The following is a 14,931-nucleotide window of genomic DNA, read 5'->3' as shown; positions in this document are numbered from 1 at the left end:
CTCATACTGTAGGTGTGTGTGCGGTGTAATTATCGTTTGCCTTTTCCATTTGATTACTGTTTTGTGGCAAGATAAAAGTTTGCCTGATATCTGTGTTTAGTCAAAGAGAGGATTCTGAGAGCCGATTGTAACTGTGACAGATGCAAATTTCTGGGAGCACAGAGTTTTTCTATTAACAACAAAGACAGTGCGTTGTCTGATAATTTTGTGATATAATAAGTAAGCATTCTAAAATAAGACATCTGGAAGGCATTAGGGGTTTTACTTTTCTTTAATCAATAACATTAGAGAGTTGCTACAACAGGAGAAGGTTGAGAAGTTCAGAAGGAAGTGAACACCCCATCATGTATGTATTATAATGGAAAAAAAAATAAACAAAAATCTGTGGTGGAAAAAAACAATGAACACATTCAAAAGCCAGTATACAGTATCAAAGAGACCATCTGAGAATTTTGTTTGACTCCAGTTTGGGTTTTGTTTGTGCTGGTTAACAAGTATGAGCATGCACTCAAACCCATGTGTCTGTCTAAATTCACAGCACTCAGACACCCACACTCCCCAGCTGGAGACTGGTCATGTTTGGGAAAGATAAATCTCAGTTGATTAGCCAATGAGAAAGTTCATTAAATCCAGTTAAATAAAATAACTGCTCCACCAGTGATTTTTCATCTCCTGGCAGACAAATTATTAAGCTTTAATTCCTTTAATGCCTTTGAGAGTTGGCAAATCCAAGCCATTGTAAATAGATCTGTGGTTCGCATTGTACAAGATTCGCTCTTCTGGATTTGTCCCTCCTGTGCTCCTCCTGCTGGCCGATGGACAGCACTGCAATTCTGCGTTGATCATTTCCTCATTTCTCCTTCACAGTTCATGTGGCTTTTTTTTTTTCTTTTTTACTTGGGGTCGATGCTTGACATGGGGATGTCTAAACCCTTGTGGTCAACGTAGCCCATCTTTTCGGGCGCGTCACTCTGCATTGCGGTAGCGCCCGGGTCGGGGTTGGTGATGACTCCCAGGAAGATGGGCGTCTGAGAAACGTCGTCCAGGAGAGCGAAGAAGAAAGGCTGGTTGACGCTGAAGGAGGGGATGGAGCGGGAGATGACCACGGTGGTGGCGGCGGCCGCCTCCGCGCCTTCCTCGTGCAGCTCCAGGCTGGACTTGTGCCGCACGCTCGACACCACCAGGAGGCCGTCCGCGATGCGGGACAGGTTCGGACTGGTGAACAGCTGCCCCAGCCCTGGGAGGCAAAGAGAAGGACAAAAAGGGGAGAACCGGAAAGGAGCAAGAACGATGGTTGAGACATTGACAACCACGCAAGCAGTCTCTATTCATGTCCAAATAATACAAACACAGAACCTTTGCACATGCTACATTACATCGTTGGTATTTAGCAGACACTCTCTTCCAGAGCAACTTGCATAGGTTACAATATTTACATGTTATCCATTTATACAGCTGGATATTGACTGAAGCAAATGTGGGTTAAGTACCTTGCCTAAGGGTATAACAGCAGTGCCCCAGTAGGGAATCAAACCGGCAACCTTTTGGTTACGAGTTCTGCTCCTTAACCACTACGCTACACTGCCGCCCTATGTAAACATCCAATATCCACGTATACATCTTTGTCTGATCTTCATTACCCATGGCGGTGAGGGCCTCTTCCAGCTCCTGGCTATACTCCAGCTTGAATTTGGGCAACTTGACGTGCATGGTCCTTTCGCTGGGCAAATGGGCATACACTTCTGAGATGTTAAGTTTGGTCACAATGTCAGACACGTTCACCTCCCCTGACAAGGGCATCACCACCAGGAGGCTTGTGTTGTCCTTGAAGGGGAAGCGGGCCACCTGTATGGGGATGGGAGAGAGATATACACAAAGGACACGTAGGAAATCATCTCTGCCTTCTCGAGAAGATCGAAAGGAGGAGAAAATTTGGGTAGTTCTTTTTTTTTTTTGCTTACCATATGCCTTACTATTAAAATTTTATTTTTCAGTCTGGCTGCATTGGTTTCAAATCTCAGCAAGAATCTCAGCATGTAAAAGCACTAGGACACATCAGAAATCCCGCCTTAGCCATTAGGGAGACGGATCGAAGGGACAGAGTTGAAAGACGGATTGAGGAGAATACAGATCACAGGAGAAGAATGACAATGGGACGGGGAAGGAAGGAATGCCAGGAATGGAAGAAGAGATATTAGATAAAAGGTGTCAGGGATGGGAATTAGATAGGGTGAGCTGGGGGAGTCATGACAAAGGTTAGCTTATGAGAAAGCAACATGCTTACATAAACCAGAGTGCTAGAAACAAACAACAGTGCTGGAAATATATAAATATATAGTTTATAAACAATTGCATCATGTCATAAAAAATTCAGTTACTGGCACCTTCATATTTAGTTTGTAAAAGTGCATATTGTAGACTGTGATCTGTTTATAATATATGACATATTTTAACTTGTGGCAAAAGGAACCAGGGAGTCAAACAGGGGAGAGAATGGTTGACAGAGAGAGACTTAGACAGTGAGGAACACCCACATGGGCAGCAATGGATTAAGGATGGGGGGGTTGGTGACAGAGAAATAGACAGGTAAGATCTGAGGGCAGGTCTACCTGAGCACCCAGCTCACTGTCCATGAGGAGACTCAGGGGGTATTTGGGTTCCTGCATCATGTCAACGTAGATCATATTCTTGTTGTCGATGTAGAAGCGGTCTTTGGCAGTAAGGCTGGGGTCAAAGCGGGCAATCCATTCTCCTGAGTAAGAACGGGGGGTGGATAAGGGGTTAACAAGACCCCAGGACTGTCCACAAGCTCATATCTATCAGAATAGTCAAAACTTTGTTTGATGTATAGGTCTTGATCAGCTAGAAATGGAAAACGAGGTGAGATCTTGTTTTTTGCCCCAATTTATGAAAACAGCTTTAAATGTTGATTTTGTCAACATTTTTGATTTTGAGATTTTTTTGTTCCTTAACCAATTAAAATCTTGTAAAAATGTGGACACCTTTGTGCCATCCCTGCCTACAGTAAACCATCAAAAAGCGAGTTCCTGAAATCATTGCACATGGCTATCTGTGACATCTTTTTATCACAACACACTGGTAGTAGACACCCTCACCTAGGATGTGTTACAATCACAGGGTCTGAGCATAATCCTCTGGCTCAGAGCCTGTTGTTCTGAGCACTTGAATTTAGACCGTTTTTCCACAGGGCCACCTCTCACGACACAACGCTTGCTCCTGCACACAGAGACATTTATAGTGCAGCACATTGATCGCTTAAACCATTAAATGCACCTGAAACCCACTGTGCGCGGAGCATTTTCACACATCCACAAAATAGGCGGAGGCACAACCACTGTACAGTAACACAAAGTGACACCCGAGGACTGAACTGTTGAACGAGAGGATAGCTTACCCTTCAGTAACCCTGCGAGAAAACGTAATCACTCAAAGAGGATGACTCAAGAACGACAAAACTCTATCTCAGCTCACATAATAAAAAGTGTGAGATAGAGGTCTGAGGTATTCAGAGCTAACCAGCAGTACTGTGCCATAGGAGCTGTGAATTAGACTGGCCAATTCCTTCACCAGTGTGATTGTCCCTTTCAGAGAGACAGCTGGCCAATAAGAGGGCCTACCTTTGAAGTGGACGGCGTTGATAAGCATGATGACCACGTCGGCTGGAAGGCTGGACAGGAAGTCAGTTATGAGGCCATCTGTGGCCTTCTCCACCCACTGATTGACCTCCTCCACCCCAGCCAGTGGCACTGGCTCAGACTCATACATACGCAGGGATTCTTGTATAAAGTCTTTTTTCGCACGGAACCCTGCAGGCGCATAAACATATGGAAAACAGTTAGACGGTGGTGATGGTGTGTTAGCAGTTCTCCTGATTTCTTCGCCCTCGCTAACATTACACTAAGGAGTAAGCGCAAAATGAAACAAGCATGTGTCCTTGCTCGGTTTTTTAGCGCACAATGCAGGCGTCGCCCCGCCTCATACTCCAATGCCAGCTCATGTCTTCGCCTCACGAGCTCCCAGAATTCCCTTGTAACCCAGTGCCCTCCCCCGCCGTACTGACCCGGGCTCAGGTAGATGCGGGTGGCGACCTTTATGGCGCTGCTCCTGAGGTGCTGAAGGAGACTCCGCAGGCACTGGTGGTAGAAGGGCAGGGAGTCCGCGTTCAGGGACTGCAGGAGCAGCTGCTCCGTCTCATTCGCCGCCCCTGAGGGAGTAAGTGCATTCACACCTCTAATGAGATGTGCCACCTCAATAAGAGTCAAGACACACAGCCCTGGAAAGGCACTCCACAAACATAGCCACCTCCTCCCCCCTCCCCGAACATATGTCCCCAACCCAGCCCCCCCCCCCCCCCCACCAGCTCCCATTCCCTGCTTTCACAGGGGACAAACCTGTGACCTTCCCGCCACACGCCATACACATCCGCTAAGAGGCATCGCGCCCACCATGCCAAAAGGAAGAGGTCTCCTGACTCTAATGACGCCCTTACGAGGAAGCCATCGCCACAAACAACAGGCTCCTTCCACACCGCCGAGCCGACCGCAGAAACACTGATCCACCCAGGCGGCTAAAGACACAACGCCTCAGGATAGCCCCTCAGACGTCAGATGACAATCACGGCAAACTGACGCACCCGCAAACTCATAAATGCACACGAAAACACACACGTTCACTGTGCCCCCGAGAATGTGCCCCTTTCCCCCTCCTCTCACCGAGAGCCAACTGTGACAGTGCCAGTGAGACGCTGAGGGGTGACACGACCACGTTGGGCTGCTCCGAGCTGGTCTTCAGGTTCTCCAGGAGCTGCAAGCCAAGCTTCAGTATGGCGCCCCCTACCACCCTCTTGGCCTCTGCGCCTAGCAGATGGGCCGGACACCCACCCTCCTCCTCCTTCTCCTCTAAGGAATCTTCGGGCTTTGGGGATGGGGTGGTGGGCTCAGGAACTGAGGGGGTTGTTTCGGGAGGAGCTGCGGTTGGATCCTTGAAATGGAAGGAGAGATATTGGCAGAGGTCTGCGTTACAGCACGGAGACAGAGGCAGAGCGGAGGCAACAAGGGAATGATCAGAACGTCTGGCAAGATGGCGGATTAAAAAATTGTGTAAACAGCGCTATTGTTTCATCATTGTAATGGTAATAGGAAACATACCACAGTCCTTGCAAATGACAGAAGCACTGTTAGGCTGTTTAAAAATGAGACCAAAAGAACAAGGGTAACAAGCAGCTATCCGAATACTTTCTCATGTTTGTTGGCGATTAAAATATTGAAAAGCTTTAAAGACAACTAAAACAAATGCCTGGGCACAGAAGTTCACATCCAGCATGTTAGGGGCACATGTTCGCATTTTAACATTTAACATCTCATGTGGAGTACAATTTAGGATGTTAAAGACTATCTACATGTGCTTTTTGAGCTTACCTCCACATGGACTTGTGAGACTCTAAGATGACTGATGGAAACATAGGCGCCGGTGCAGCCAACAGTACACTTCCAGCCATCATTAACGGCATATCATTAGCTGGTGGTAAGCTACGCTCCTGATCTCATCCAGACAAATCTCAAAACCGTAAGACGACATTAGCTGAAGTTTGACTTTATTCTGAAAAGGTCTGTGCTATTGACTGCTTTGAGATGGGTGGGCATTCGGACACATTTGGCACATGTATGACAAGCTCACTGAGCAGCGTTAGTTCAGCTGATGATACCCCTCATACTGCAACACCACCCCACCAACCCTAATTGACTGTTTTCATTGATTCTACAGCCGGCAATTACTGGTTAAATCAATTATTTTAAAAATGTACACTGGAGCGGCAAAAAGCTACAATAGGCACCTCTGAAGGTGATAATAAACAGGTTTTAGAGGAATATTAAATAACATCTTTAACCTAGAAACCCATGGTGAGTGGTCAGTAGTTCTTAAGAAGCACGATATTAGGATGATTGTGATACTAAGTTGATATGAACTGGGTTCAGCGGTATTAGTGGCTGTTTTATTGTACAGTCATATGCTCTGACAAAAAATGTATTAAAAATCATATTTATCAGTTGAATTCTTCAAAAGTATTTGCATTTGAACCTTAGGCATTTGTATGTATTTTATACTTAGACTGTATTGCATTGACATACACAAATGCTGGGAATCTGTTATCTTAAGGGCTGGTGAGGCCTGCATATTTGATGCAGGCAGAAGGGATTGTCTCGGTGGCAAAGTAACTCCACGTAGGGCTTCATTCCCGTCTCCCCGCGGGAGTCCTGTCACAGCCCTGCCGCACAGACTCCGTTTGCGCCACACCTCTAATGTGTAAAACCACGTGCGAAGCGACTTACTGTCAGTCCTTGTCTGCTGAGACAGAGAAAGAGGAGTGCTAGCAGACTGAGGTCCATGTCCTTTCGGTCAGCCTGGATGAAAAGGACAAACACATGATCAGATAATACGATCAGAAGAGTGTATTTCGTCAGTTGTGGAACGAGTGTCCAGTGTTCTTCTAGATCAAGTTAGTTTCACTCTCGATAGCCAATTAAAGCAAACAACATTATTTTAAGCTAAACCCTCGCATTATTTGGTGCTTTGAAACTTTAGTTTGTAGCTTTTTACATTGTTTTCTAAGCTGTGTTAGTTTGTTTGTTGCGTATTTATTGCTTTATGCCTAGTTAGTTTTATTGTTTTGATAATTGTAGGATAATTAGTGGGCCGTGGAAGTTTTGGTCGCAGTGCTATTTAGTTAGAGGCGGATCTAGCAGCTCATTAGAAGAGTGTTTCCACTGCTGCATTACTAATTAGCAGGTGTATTTAAGTACCGGCCTTGGTCAGAAGAAGACTCATTCAGATGAAGACAAGGGAGTCTATCTGCGGGAGTCCATCGAGGGAGAACATCAGGGTGAACAGCAATGTGCCAATCCCTGTGACCATCTCCTGCAGAAGATGCGCTTGTCATCGCTGTGTTCCTCAGCCTTGAAATGTCTCCAACCTTGTCTACCTCTCATTGACCTCCACTGACAACTTTCTTATTGCTGGATGCTTGTGGGACTGTCAGTCTGCAACCAGAAATGCACAGCATATGCCTCCCTCCTCTCTCTCCAGTTCCTTGCCCTCACAGAGACGTGGATCACCATGGACAACACCACAAGGCCGGCAGCCCTCTCTGCTGCACACTCATTCTCCCACACTCCCCGACCCTCTGGCTGGGGTGGTGGGACTGGGCTCCTCATATCCCAGGCCTGGAAATTCTCTGTTCTCCCTCTTTCTCATCTCTCTATCTGCTCTTTTGAATTTCGTGCTGTTGCTAACGGCTTCAACATTCACCTAGAGTCCTCTAAAGCGTCTACATTCCTCCCACTGCTACATTCTTTTGACTTTACAACAATGCAGTTGCTTCCAACACACAGTGCAGACAAACAGCTGGCTCTGGTCTTCCTCAGGGACTGCTCCACCTAAAAGTTACCCCTTTCTATTCTCTGACCACTACTTTGTCTCATTTTCTCTACCTCCTCCTCCATGACCCGCCTTGGTGCCTACCTCTGTCACCTCTCACCGTAATATACGCAACCTCTCACCTTCAACCTCCTCCTCCACAGTTAGTGCTTCTCTCCTGTCCCTTCATGCTTTCTCTAAACTGTCGACTGACTCTGCTGCATCCACCCTTTTCTCTTCTCTGCCCTCTTCCCTTGATTCTCTCCGTACTCTAACTACCAGGCCTGTGTGACCCACTCCGCCGTGTCCTTAGCTAATGGATTCACTCCTCGAGAATAGGGTGAAGCTTCGTGCTGCAGAATGGAAGTGGAGAAAATCCAGCTCTTCCGTCGATCTGCTGAACTGTCAAGCACTCCTTTCTGCCTCCTCTGCAAGTGTGACATTGGCTAAGGCTTCCTTCTATGAATCAAAAATTCAAAGCTCACTTTCTAATCCCCGCAGACTATTTTCTACTTTCTCTTCTCTCCTCAATCCTCTGTCTCCTCCACCCCTCTCCGGTCTTTCTACTAATGACTTCACAGATCATTTCAACCTAAAGATTGTAAACATTCGTAAATCCTTCCAATCCCCACAACCCTCATCTCTCACCTCTACCTTTTTTTCCTCCATCCCACTCGCAACCCCTCTTCTCTCTAAATTCTCCCCGCTTTCAGTTGCTGATGTTGCTCACCTCCTTACATCACATCAGCCCACTACCTGTGCCCTGGATCCCATTCATTCTCTTCTGGATCTCGGTTCAACTTCAATCCCCACCCCCTAACACCCGATACCTCTATTATTTGTTAGTTATGTCATGTGTAGTATTTTTATGTATTTTGGATTCTGTATTCTAGGGACTGTTACATGGTAGTATAATTGGCTTCCGTCAGATTGCACAAGGTAACTTGTGGTAGGGCTCATAACAGTGTTATGCTCACACTCACTGGCTCACACTCACTGGTCTGGGAGTGTTAGTCTGGTCTGGCACTATTGCTCGTTTAAATTGAATGGATACACTTATGTTCTGTTGTGCTGGAAGTGGCTCTGAATAAGAGCGTCTGTTAAACGCATGTAATGTAATGTGATAATAACAACAGTCACTTGTTATTCTATGATGGCTGTTTGGGAGTACCTCATAGTGCATACTTGGCGGCAGGGTAATAGGTCATGCCCGTGAGTCATTCTGCAGCAGATTAATTGACTAATTATGCCAGGGATGATTACACAGATAGATTAAAAGATACAGATCAGGCACATGGCCAGGATACCTGAAGGCATTCCCTCTCTTTTTGAGTGCTACGGGATCATTAATGACCACAGTGAGACAGGGCCTGACAAGATAAGGCCCACGCTGCCTCTCAGGTGCAAAGGTCAAACACAGAGCGTGGGTGTCAATCCAACTGTGCTGTGTAATATCATCAATAGCAACTCCGTCAATATATTTAAGGTGTAAAGGGCACTTTACAGATCTTCACTTACATGCGATTACTGCTAAAAAATGTGCTGCAAACAGCGTTATGTCAGAATTATCCAATCCATTTTATGCACCCAATTATAACACAATATATAAAATATTATACATTATGTGCTTTATCATAAATAACAGAAATGCATGCTGTATCTATAGTATGTAATGAACACGTGTGTCCACTGACCCTAGATATGGCTGGTCACAGCAACACTGTACACTGCACCACACCTTTCCCATAGTTATAACACATACAGTCAGAACAAACCTGCTTTGACATCAAAAGGTTCATTAAAAAAAACACAAAAGGATGATGGAACAGGTCAGTGTGTGCTATATATGCAGAAAAAAGAAATACTTCTATAATACATACGGAGAGGTAATACTACATGTAAAGGCAATATATAAATGCATGTAACTGACACAAATTTTGATTGGTCTGTAGAAATTACGAGAAGAAATGAATGAAGACAAAATGGTTTCCTCTCACCTTTGTATTGTTTGGCGACTAGTTTCTAAAGTCCTTTCATCCAGCAGTTGATAAATCCCCTGTCTCTTTCTGATCCTCTCCTCCTCTCTCTCCCTCTGTTCGCAGCTTTGAGACGCTGTGGGATGTGGAAAGGGACAGGACAGCAGCCGGCTCGTTTTGGAGGGGGGGGAGGGAGGGTAAAAAAAAAACCTGCATGACAGAAGGGGCAGTGAATAAAAGTGTGGCTCCCAGAAGGGACTGTTCTGTTCCTCGAATGCCAGGGTCATGTAGCGTGGGAGTGGAGTCACATCCCAGGGTTGTGCTGGCGCTGCTCACCGCGACTGCACCGCCACCGGCCCCTGCAGCTGCAGCCTCCTGCCTGCCCCACTCACACGCCGCACAGTAACGGGCCTTGCCTGATTTCATACTTAAACGCATGTTCGCGTGTAATCGCCGCCTTGTTAAAAGGGGCTACACTGAAACCTGGCCCCCGAGGAGCCGAGACAGCCGGGTGTTGGTTCCTCCCCTGAAGACCTGCCAAAGGCAGTGCGCAACGCAGCCCGAGTCTGCGACTGTTAGATTGGCCTGGCAAGGCAGCACAGCTTTGCAAAATGTGCTTTTGCAGAAGAATTCCAATCATCCTTGTGTTGAAATCTGTAAAAAGCTGAAGTTTTGCACTGGATTCTAAAGTCCATTTCTTCTGGAGTGTGATTTGAATAAGCCCTCCAATGTCACCTAGTACACACTGTTCCCACCAATAACTTTGACAATCCTGTCAGGGCGCACAGGGGCTGAAAAAAGCTTCTCCAGCATGATTTAAATACTCATTATTCATCAAGCTGACACTCATTGGGAGGTATATCATATCATTTAGACATGAAAAGTGCTTTTTTTGAATTATTGATTTTCACAGATTGTTAATTAATGCAATCCTCATTTCAGATTACATTTATGCATGTTTGTAAGCCAAGTGAGAGATCACAGGCTTTGAACAGGCACATCCCCAGTAACACACAACAGAATGAATCAGATGAGCAATTTCTCTCTCCAGCAAACCACACACAACCCAAACATGCAATCATGATAAAAAGAATCAACAGCCATTTAAAAAAAACAGGAAAGGTTGTGCTTACCTTGCCAAAATATAAAAGGGAGACAGTGGTTCTCAGCCTAGAATTGAGAGGGAGAATTATAAATGCACACTGGGGCGAATTTCCTGTGTCAAATGTTGGCAGTTTCTCAGCAAGTAGTTAATATTCACCTGCAATTGATCTGTGCTTCATATAAGTCACTACTTGTTTTAAATGTAAATATTGAGACATAGGATACAGAAGTCAAACATTAATCTAAAACAGAAATCCTAAAAACCCAAAGGGACTGACAATGCCGTGGCAACGAACATTCACAGAGAGTCTGTGTGAAAATCTATCTCCCTTCATGCGGATTGATATCGTGTTTGTTTGATTAGCTTTGTGCGGGGCAATAATTTACAACAAAGAGCTCAAATGTACCTACATCCTGACGCAGTGGGTACTCTAGTGGGAGATGTTGAATGAATTTTTCATAAGAAATATTTCTGATTGAGAAAAAAAAAAAACTAGAGCATACGGAGTAAACTAGACAAAACAAAAACTTGTGAATGTGTTACATCCTGAATGTTTGTTTGTATGTATGTCTACCAACTTAATTTAATGAGTAAAGAAGATGAGTAAAGATATCAGATTAAATAGACTGAAACAGAAGCATTTTCCCTTTATCTGATTGATAAATTCTGTCCCATTGGCAGCAGTTGTCACATGCCTCAAAGGGGACTCTGTAGGGATTGTGGCTACATTTCCCAGGGTTCTTATTACCACTCCTGTTTGACACAAAGAGAGGCACTATCTTTGCCCTGCTGTGGCACTAACCTTTGGAGATCCAGAGGGAGGCCCTTGAGGTGAAACTATAAATTCTTGTATTTCAGCACTGAGACTTTTTTCCTCTCCGTGGGGACCATCGTTGCAGGAAAGCAGTGATTCCTGCTGGCAGATTCTGAAAGGCGGGACGGCAAAAGCTCTCCTAATTAAGTCAACTGCCATTTCCAGTAGAGACAAGTCGTATTTGTTTTCTTACTCCTTATGACACCTGCTGACACCGAGGCCTTCTCTTCCACCTCCTCATGCATCCATCTGACTGTAGTTATAATAAAGCTGCCATTTTAGAGAGGACAGGTTTGGTGTTTCTAATTTTTTTTTTCCATTCTACTCATTCAGTCATTCTGTTTAGTTAAGGGTATTGAAGTTACCTATTATGGTTTTGGAAAGAGAATGCACATTTTTTTCTGTAGATGGTGGTGAAATGCCGGTGTGGAAAGATCGCATTCTGCATTCTTCCAGCAGCATTCAGAGTCTTGGAGTAGTAAACACACTACATAACCCATGACTCTGGCCTGACACTTGGCAGATAGGTCCATGATGCTCTTAGACTCATGAGGTGTAAGAGCGATTCAGTATTTCCGCTGTCTGTATGGATACTACAGGCTCTCAGGATTCCACATACATTTTAATAATGTTTACTGTCAAGCATTTTCGAAAGCTATGGAGGTATTTTCTCGCTCCAAAAAAAGAAGAAAACCTGCTCTATTGTAGACATATTTTTATGTCATTGGTTCTCCTGCAGCACCTCATGTAATCAATGCAAAATCTGAATTGTTTCAGTAATAACGGGGTTCAATTTTCACACCACCTGACTGTAGGATAAAGGGTTAACAAAAGACAAAAAAAACCCACTGTTACAGAATTTGTGTTGAATGTAAAACTCAAAGCTCAAACTGCATACCAGCCCCGCTCTTCAGGCCTAAAGGACTCCTGCTTATCTGCACTGTGATGGAGGGAAAAGGGAAAACAGTGGAGACGAGTTTCAGGAAAAACTCACTCATTGCCACGTGTTACTCAGCCAAACCGCGCTGTTCCAGATGGTGCCCACCTACGCGCGGCCTTGGCTCAAAGATGCGGGGTACATTCCTGTGGCCAAACAAGGGGCTGACCCAGAATGCACCTGTGACACAGCCATTCCAGCAGCCTGAGGGTGTCAACATTTAGCAGACAAGGTAACGCCGCAAACTGCAAACAGTCAGTCGCAAATGTTGAGTTAACTGCTTGGGTGACAAAATGAGATTCCTCTTTCCAAATAGAGCTACAGAGCAACGGCCTTTGTATAAATGTCTGTGAGCGACGCGTGTTGATTCTTGTCGATCTGTGGACAGAAGTGGCAGCACTGCGTTGGAAGTTTGGTTCCACTATTGAGATTCTCTGCATTCCCTATTCCTTAATTCTGTTGTAAGCATCAGCATTTCAATTCACAGCAACACCTGAAGTAACTACCGTGAGTTCTGGGGCAAAATATTATTGAGAGAATAATTCATCAAATTTAAGCCAGCAAAAAAAAAAAAAAACACCGGCTAACAAGTGGAGAGCCTTCCCATCAGCACCTCATTAGAAAATCCACTGAATTGTGCTTTTATCATTAGTTTTCTGATATTTGTCTGCAGATCTGCAGAACAATTCTCATAGGTGGGAGCACAGGAAGCCGCCTGGAGAGAAATTCTCAATTGTTCCCAAAATTAACATGCAGCCAAGCCAATAGATTAGCATAGGCCCAAAACCCCACTACTCAATTTTCCCAGCCAAGCAGGAGAAGCCTTGTTGGAAGCCATCGCTGGGTGGATGCTGCTGACTTTCTCAGAAAGTGAGCTTGGTGGAGCTGGCAGAGGCTGGGGGAAATGTCAAACGCGGGGCAGATTCTGATGTTCTTGGCCAAGACGCTGGCTGTGACTTCAGCCCTGTAGAGATGGAGGGAGTGGGGGTGGGGGTGGGGCTGGTGTTTGGTGGTTCTGGAAGAGATACTTGTCCTCCAGGTGCTTCCACACTATCAGCGTCTGATCTGTAGAGGAGCTGATAAACAGATTTTCCCCCACAGCCTGCAGTCAAGTGTGTGTGTGTGAGTGTCTGTGTGTGTGTGCGCGGGTGTGTGTGAGTGCGTGCGTGTGTGTGTGTGTGTGAGTGCGTGCATGTGTGTGTGTGTGAGTGTGTGCGTGTGTGTGTGAGTGTGTGTGTGTGTGTGTGTGTATATGTGTGTTTGTGTGTGTGTGTGTGTGTGTGTGCGTGTGTGTGTGTGTGCGGGTGCGTGTGTGTGTGTGTGTGTGTGTGTGTGTGTGTGTGCGCATGTGTGTGTGTGTGGTGTATGTGTGTGTGTGTGTGTGTGTGTGTGTGTGTGTGTGTGTGTGTGTGTGAGAGAGAGAGAGCGAGAGGGAGTGGAAGGGGGCCACAGTACATATACACATTCTCTCTCTCTCTCTCTCTCTCTCTCTCTCTCACACACACACACACACACACACACTCAACACAGAAATGACAACCATATACAGTCATCTCCCATCCACCCACAAGCACAAAATGCCTTATTGTTCTTAAATCGTCACCTGGATTAGATCCAGCATGATGGCAGATTTATTCTATATCTAAAGATTTCATGCTATTTAAGTGTCTTAATAAGAGAATAAACAGGAAGGAAATGCAAGCAGCAGTGTGTGCAAACGGTCCAACAGCACAGTGTAACCCAGCTCTAATAAGTAACCCTTGTCCATATTTACCTGGACCTGCAAGTCTAATGCAAGAGATGCAGTCCTTGACCCCACAAATCAGGGGTTAAATAAAGTTTGCTTTGATCTGTGGTTTTGATTAGCATGTCTGAAAAAAAAAAAAGTTACTGGGTCCTCTCATTCTGATTCAGTTTTAATGCGAAAAAGACATGTTTGGCTGGACTAAGTGTTCTTCGGTAATTGTCAGTCCCCTCACACTCAGAGGTTCCGTAATCAGTTTGAGCTGTGTTAGAACACACCCCTCCCGAGCTGTGCGTGATGCGTGATCGAGAGAGGCCAGAAACTCTAACACAAAGGGAGTGAGTGGCCTGGAATATAATGTGCTTCAAAAGAGAGAGGGGAGAAAATTGCAGTGTTTGAGTCAGTCCCCCCCCCCCCCCCACACCCACTCCTACCCCCCCCACCCCCCCACACCCACCCCCCCACACCCACCCCCCCACACAACACAGCTTCTATAAATTGCTGCACATATGCTACTGGCCACTAGGGGGCCTCAGAATGGCAGTTGAATCCATCACTATGTTTAGGGAAAATTTTGTAACTCCTGCACAAACATGCACACACACACACATGCCCACACACACACAAATATATACACATCCCTGATAAAACAGAAAGGCTCTCCCTCTCCACATAAACACCCCCAGATCCATGTCCTTGTCCACACCTTCATCTACATGAAATACCTGACCCATCTGCTTGTATTGTTGCAGGCCAGATGGCAGGGTCCTGTTAGCGGCAGGAATCCATGAAGAGTGAAACAAACAGCATGTAAAATAAACTGTGTTTCTGTGTGTTTGCACAGCAGGGAGAGAGGTGACCTGGAAGGACCTGCGATGTGCTGTTCCCCTTCACAGCCGACACAGAGGCGGTGTGGCACGA

The 14,931-nt window shown here is 45.6% G+C and overlaps 1 protein-coding gene across 1 annotated transcript; it reads right to left on the bottom strand.

Moving 5' to 3' along the window:
• Window positions 1-877: 877 nt before the first annotated feature.
• Window positions 878-10,615, bottom strand: LOC118775198 (alpha-2-antiplasmin-like). Its single transcript, XM_036524968.1, has 9 exons — window positions 10,544-10,615; window positions 9,432-9,620; window positions 6,351-6,422; window positions 4,734-5,001; window positions 4,082-4,225; window positions 3,639-3,827; window positions 2,610-2,752; window positions 1,641-1,845; window positions 878-1,237 (listed from the first exon to the last, which is right to left on the bottom strand). Exons 3-9 carry the CDS (start codon window positions 6,405-6,407, stop codon window positions 894-896), a joined length of 1,350 nt encoding a protein of 449 aa, XP_036380861.1. The 5' UTR covers window positions 6,408-6,422; window positions 9,432-9,620; window positions 10,544-10,615; the 3' UTR covers window positions 878-893.
• Between the last annotated feature and the right edge of the window lie 4,316 nt (window positions 10,616-14,931).

This window comes from Megalops cyprinoides, chromosome 3 (genome assembly GCF_013368585.1).
Source record: "Megalops cyprinoides isolate fMegCyp1 chromosome 3, fMegCyp1.pri, whole genome shotgun sequence".
Lineage (NCBI taxonomy): Eukaryota > Metazoa > Chordata > Actinopteri > Elopiformes > Megalopidae > Megalops > Megalops cyprinoides.
The sequence above is the reverse complement of the archived record's forward strand: the minus strand, read 5'-3'. Positions and strand labels throughout refer to the sequence as shown.